The sequence below is a fragment of the Branchiostoma belcheri genome, unplaced genomic scaffold, assembly GCF_001625305.1.
Source record: "Branchiostoma belcheri isolate BF01 breed outbred unplaced genomic scaffold, Haploidv18h27 scaffold24, whole genome shotgun sequence".
Lineage (NCBI taxonomy): Eukaryota > Metazoa > Chordata > Leptocardii > Amphioxiformes > Branchiostomatidae > Branchiostoma > Branchiostoma belcheri.
Genome location: NW_017803843.1, coordinates 1,609,818 through 1,615,649, shown reverse-complemented (window position 1 = coordinate 1,615,649; position 5,832 = coordinate 1,609,818). Strand labels below are relative to the sequence as shown.

Sequence of the window (5,832 nt, the reverse complement as noted above, 5' to 3'; positions counted from 1 at the left end):
GCGATCGGCGCCATTTTGAAGTTAGGAATCGGCCCGCAAAACAGGTCGGACCCTGAGTTTACGACAGATTACGTCGTTATTTTCAACTCCCCAACGTTCAAGCTGCAGGTATCATGACGTAATCTGTCGTAAACTCAGGGTCCGACCTGTTTTGCGGGCCGATTCCTAACTTCAAAATGGCGCCGATCGCCGATGGTTTGTATGGAGTTACGTGCTCCGAGGCCGTGTTGTGGTTAAATGCTACGTTTGTTTAGGGTCTTATCCCCCCGGCCCGGCAGGTGAGTGCGTCGGGAAGCCAGCGACACCAAAAAACCGGGGCCGGCCCGTTGCATGAGGCCCGGCACGGCAAAGGTTGGTTTTGGCCTATGCATTGCACCACGACTCTGTCCCGGCATTATCATGCAAAAAGGGTACCAGAGTCGTCCACGGCTAAATTTTCCCTAGTCCTAGTAACAGGAACTGTACAGCTGTAATTCTATATTCTGTACCACTGATTATGAATCATTATGAATTGTCTGATACCCTTGTTCGTCTTTTCCAGCTGAAACTGGTGGTGAAGTGGGAGCTAAAGGATGAGAAGAAGAATGATATTTTCTGCTTTGAGGTCCCTGTCAAGATTGTCAAGAAGTAAAAAATAAAACAGGGTGACTCTTCCCTGTCTTCTACTAAGGAGACTGATATTATGCAGCATTGTTTGAGCTTACGTATGATTCAGTGATGTGCACCAATTTGTGCTCTTTGGTATATAATATTTGAAGCACTTGCAAAATTATTTTCCACTACAATACTGCAGCTGGGTGGTGTTTCCCATCAATAGTTGGATTTACTGGAATGTTGTATAGATTCCTTTTCAGTGGAGCTGTCAACAAATGTATTATTTGATATGAGATGTGTATTTGGAGCTTTATTTTTATGTGTTCATTGTTTTCTTTTCTCTCTCTGGTATTTTTGTCAGGAGCTGGTTATTGATGTTTTTACAACTCATTCAACAAGTAAATCACCTTGGCTTTTGATACAACAATATGAAGTGCCTGTTAAAAAGAATGCTGGAACTTGGTGATGCTGTCTTAAACTGTACATGTTGTAGTTGTACATGTGTGCATTATGGGGCCAATGTTTGTGCCAATGGTTACTTTTTCAACTCTTGCTTCATGTTTACTTCAGATGATGAAGCTGTTACTCAAGAGGGGTTACATGTTATCACCAACCATGTTCTGACTCTTTATGAAAGCCACTTTTTCTATGTGTAAAGTTTGAGAGAACAATCTGTAAAAAACATACAGGTAGCACCAAACAAGTGGAAAGGTAAAATGTGCATGCCTATTGGTCAAAGCGTGTAATCTGTGTACTGACTTCCACACTAGCCTCTATATGGCTAATTTCTATGAAAACAAGAAATTCAGGCCATATTCTTCTAAAGATGTGAAGTAATTCTTACTTTTGAAAGAACTCAGATTTAAACTGCAATGTGCAAAAGAGGTATTGTTGCACAGTCCCTGTACCATCTAGTGCAAATATTAGATGTGTGTCATATGATGAGTACTGGTTACTGACTGGTTACTGTTCCAGTATTTCACTTTTGAACATTGTTCGTCTTAACTACAGTGAACGTACATCTTTCTTATTAAGAAATGTAAATCATTAATATGTAGTCTGAATTGTTGTTCTTGGAGTTAAACTCTACTGTAATCCATACTAATGCTTTAAATTCCTATCACCAAGACCCACCCTAGCCATCATGACATGTACATGTTCTGGATATCCACAGTTGATAATTTAGACCATTGTGTAATATTTTATAGTATCTACATCAGTATACATATGAGCAAAAACATAAGATTTCTGGGATGTTTCCACTGCCGTGTTGGAGAACTTACATGAGCACAACAAATGTATTTCAATTAACATACTTAAAATTACTTACTTGTGTTCAGAATTAAATGTACATTTCTGCTGATGTGAGAGAAATGATTATGTTATCACCTCATAAAATAAGTTTTCAGTGAATTGACCTACCATTGTATATTGATAGGTACGAGTGGATAATCCATGGATAAAATTTGTGAACTGTACATGATTTACAAAGCACATTAATCATTATGACTAAGGACATTGTTTGATCTACAGGGTAATATTAAATATTTAGGGTCAGATATTAAATTCTGTTTAAGATATTGGTTAGGTAATAATGTTAAACATTTCAGAAACCATGATTCTAACTTGCTTTTCTTCAGAATTTTTGACTGTTAAGAATCGCAGTGAATGTTGTCTGTGTTCTGTCAAAATTACATACAGATCACAAATGCTTGCAACATTTGGAATAAATAACTAAACCAACTGTGGTCTGAAGTGTCTTATGACATGTCCCAAGAACAACACACCAACAGTTTATTTTTCAGTACCAATCCAATATGAAAATGTTGGAAAAGGTATTACATATCGATGTGAAAGGGTTATGTATATTGTCAGAAAATTAACAGGACAGCATGAAGCATTGTTCTATGTGGAGTGGACGGGATGCCACTTGTTATTATTGTCCTACTTCTCAATCCTATCACATGATATCAGTCACGGGAACCATTGCAAACACGCTGTTGTTCAGTACCCCTGTAAGCCCATGTGTGCATACGTTCTGACCGCACGTAGAAGGCGTGGGGACAGGCACAAAGTCTACACATACGTAGCTAGATGAAGTGATCAGTGGGCGTGCCTCCAACAGGTGGGCATGTGCAAAAGACCGTGACTGGACAGAGTGGTCATAGTTCGGACCTGTCCGTGACAGAGTTATGGACACCATGGCTCTGAAACTTGTTCTGGTCCTCGTATTTTGTGCGGGAATCTCTGTCATTTTAGGAGACCCCGTACCGGTCTTTAAGGACTGTGGTGAGTCATTCAATCGCATGTAAGAAAATTCCAATCCTACAAATTATTTCTTTCCCTTTGAATGACTGTCGAACTTTTGCAAGTTGTGCAAAGGTCATCTCTTGTTTCCCAGCCTTCATATGGATACTCCAACAATCTTCCCGTGTTACATTCTTAGTTGCTAATTCTGTGTACTTAGGAACGTAGGAAATACTAGTGAGGCACATGTGTTGTCAGCACCTATTGTCTCCGGCTGAGTAAAGTTGTAAGCCAATGGCGCAATGTCATTGGATACTATTGGACTATGCCGATAAACGGGTTCCTTGACGAGTGTGGCTGAAAAGACTGTTTTAAGTTATCTGCACGACAATGAATGGTGCTTCTTACACGTTATCTCTGTCTGTACAGGATCCAAAGTGGCTAAAATCAACTCGATCAACATCACGCCATGTGAAACTGAGCCATGCCCGCTGGTGAAAGGACACAACGTCTCTGTGGTTCTCGAGTTCACCACGAGTCAGTTGTTCAGAGATTTACATTGCCTTCTTATTCCATTAGAATGTCCTTTTTGTGTGAGTTTATTGAAATAATGTTCTACAGTGAGATTGTCTAATGCAATTTTTGATCAGTACAGCAAACGTTTAAGCCCTATACGCGTTTTCATATCAGTGACTTTAGGGTACAAAAGTTGCTTACTCCTCGTCGTCTCAAGTTGAAAATGTAAATATTGTTGCGACTGATGAGTGATCAGCGTATTCTGAGTAAATTTAAGTAAAACCTATGTATTATTCCTTTTTCCAGACAAGCAGATAACGAAGGCTAGTGCGGTTGTGCACGCCATCTTAAGCGGTGTCAGGGTCCCATATCCTCTCCAAAACCCCGATGGATGTAAGGATTCGGGGCTGAAGTGTCCCATCGCTGGCGGGGGAACTTACAACTACACCTCCTCCCTCTTGGTGTCAAAGACTTACCCGTCGGTAAGAAGTATGTCAACTTCAACATTACAAGTGGGCTTGCAGTGCTCTAGTTGGAACACACGTTCACATGATCATTATACTACTGATTACTAGTGCCCGTTGCCCAGGGACCATAAACACACAAATCCTGTTCTGGATATAAAGCGCCTGCTTGCAATTTGATATCAAGTAAAGACTTTTCCTTCTATTTTCTAAATAAACATCCTGTCGTCCTTCCCGCTATTTTTCAGATCAAGTTGGTGGTGGAGTGGGAACTAAAAGATCAGGACGGAGATGTCATCTGGTGCTTCCAGGTCCCAGCTCAAGTTGGAGGCTAGTTGCTGCGCGGGCGCCACGTCTTTATATATGAAAACCAAGTATTCATACAAAATAAGAATTGGTTCTTCGCTTATTTATCTCTCAGAAATAGAATAAAGGGGAATGAAATCTTCCAGCCTGCTTCTCTTTCAAGATCTCGTTTCGCTATCGAGTCGATCTAAAGCGCGTTTTCCGTCCGACAGAAATTTGTATTTTCTTTTCTTTGTTTTGTACTGAACGTGATTGTTACATTCTTGCTAAAGCACAGCGCCCGAAGTATTGCGCTACACATCGGATTATCTTACAATACACATCTTTATCTAATGAACTGCGTCTGTATACTCAGGCACATTTCTGTACAGGGAGCAATGCAAACACCTGTTCGATTAGTGATCCGGTATTTAAAAGACAATAGAAATTCTATGCGAGTATGTATGCACACGGCAACAGGCACTAAACCTGGATAGTAAAGTTGCACAGTCAATCGACGATCTATTGTTATAACGATAGGAGATGTGATCCATGGACAGGGGTACACAATGTTGTCAGCCTGAGTAGTGACTCCTTGTGAAACAAAGGTACGTTACATTGTCAAAGGATGACCAACTCGGGCAATTTAAGAAATTCACATAAACTTGATGTACAACTAAATCCTGAAATCGCGTGTAGTTTCTTATTACGCTTCCAATTTTTACCTGGTCAGTTCCTCACCTTTCTCACATATTATGACTACAAAAATGAATTGAGTTTTTACGGTCGACCTTTCTTCCCCCTTGCGAAATGGTATCAACCAATGCGCGTGCGGGTCAGGGGTTATCTAAAGGCGGAAACTTTGGGTCTGCCAGTCTGCCCAAACCAACTGTTACGTTTGAGTAGGAAGCATAATGTAACGCGGTTTTCGGACCAGTGATCAAGGCGTTGTCTGTGACACTCCAGCAAGTCGTCTAGTTTGTCTACATTCAACATGGGCTGGCCAGACTGGGCAAATTCTACGCAGGTTTGTGTATTTTATCAAGGTAACTTACTAGTATTAAGGTCTCTTAAGGTAAAAATTTATGCTGAACCCGCCGCAAATAGTGCCTCTTGAAGCCGAGTGTCCGTTCAACAGTCATTACTTCACCATTCTGCAGCTATGCGTAGCCACAGGTTGCGGGGTGGTTGTGGCAGGCCTCCTGACCTTAAGACAGCTGAGGAAGTGGAGGAAGAAGGGAAAGAAGGAGGAACACAAGAAGGATGTCGTGTACCTGTATGGCTTTAATCGCACCAAGTTCCAACCCAGCATCAGTGGGCCCTGTCTGAAGGTGGAGACGTGGCTGAGAATGGCTGGAGTCAAATATGAGGTCAGAAAGCTCTACCAAGAGCTAAGTAGCATAAACGAACCTACGTTAGTATACTTAATTAACAATTGTCAGTGGTATAAAGTAAGGTTTTTAGATGCAAACTGTAGTTGTGCTACTCGGTAAGCCACACATATTAGCATGTAACAGTTCAGCAAAGTTCATCATCATGTTGATGATGTTTATATTACTCCCCTAGTTGGTTGATGCCTTGAAGAGTGGTAGGAGGTCCAAATATGGGCAGCTGCCCTTTGTGGAGCTGAATGGCACAGAGATTGCAGACTCCAACATCATCATCCAGCGACTGGCCAGGCACTTCAACGCAGACATGGATGCTGACCTTTCACCTGAGCAACAGG

General features: G+C 41.3%; 2 protein-coding genes across 2 annotated transcripts in view; both read left to right on the top strand.

Annotated features, from left to right (window-relative positions):
- Positions 1-2,696: 2,696 nt before the first annotated feature.
- Positions 2,697-4,270, top strand: LOC109470961 (epididymal secretory protein E1-like). Its single transcript, XM_019770058.1, has 4 exons — positions 2,697-2,883; positions 3,271-3,378; positions 3,664-3,839; positions 4,070-4,270. Exons 1-4 carry the CDS (start codon positions 2,787-2,789, stop codon positions 4,154-4,156), a joined length of 468 nt encoding a protein of 155 aa, XP_019625617.1. The 5' UTR covers positions 2,697-2,786; the 3' UTR covers positions 4,157-4,270.
- A 656-nt stretch (positions 4,271-4,926) lies between these two features.
- The window catches only part of LOC109470931 (failed axon connections-like), a 4,449-nt gene continuing 3,543 nt past the window's right edge, over positions 4,927-5,832 (top strand). The window contains exons 1-3 of the mRNA XM_019770028.1: positions 4,927-5,133; positions 5,267-5,476; positions 5,673-5,828. Of these exons, the coding sequence (XP_019625587.1) occupies positions 5,101-5,133; positions 5,267-5,476; positions 5,673-5,828 (399 nt within the window). The 5' untranslated portion in view covers positions 4,927-5,100. The remainder of the gene's footprint in view (positions 5,134-5,266; positions 5,477-5,672; positions 5,829-5,832) is intronic.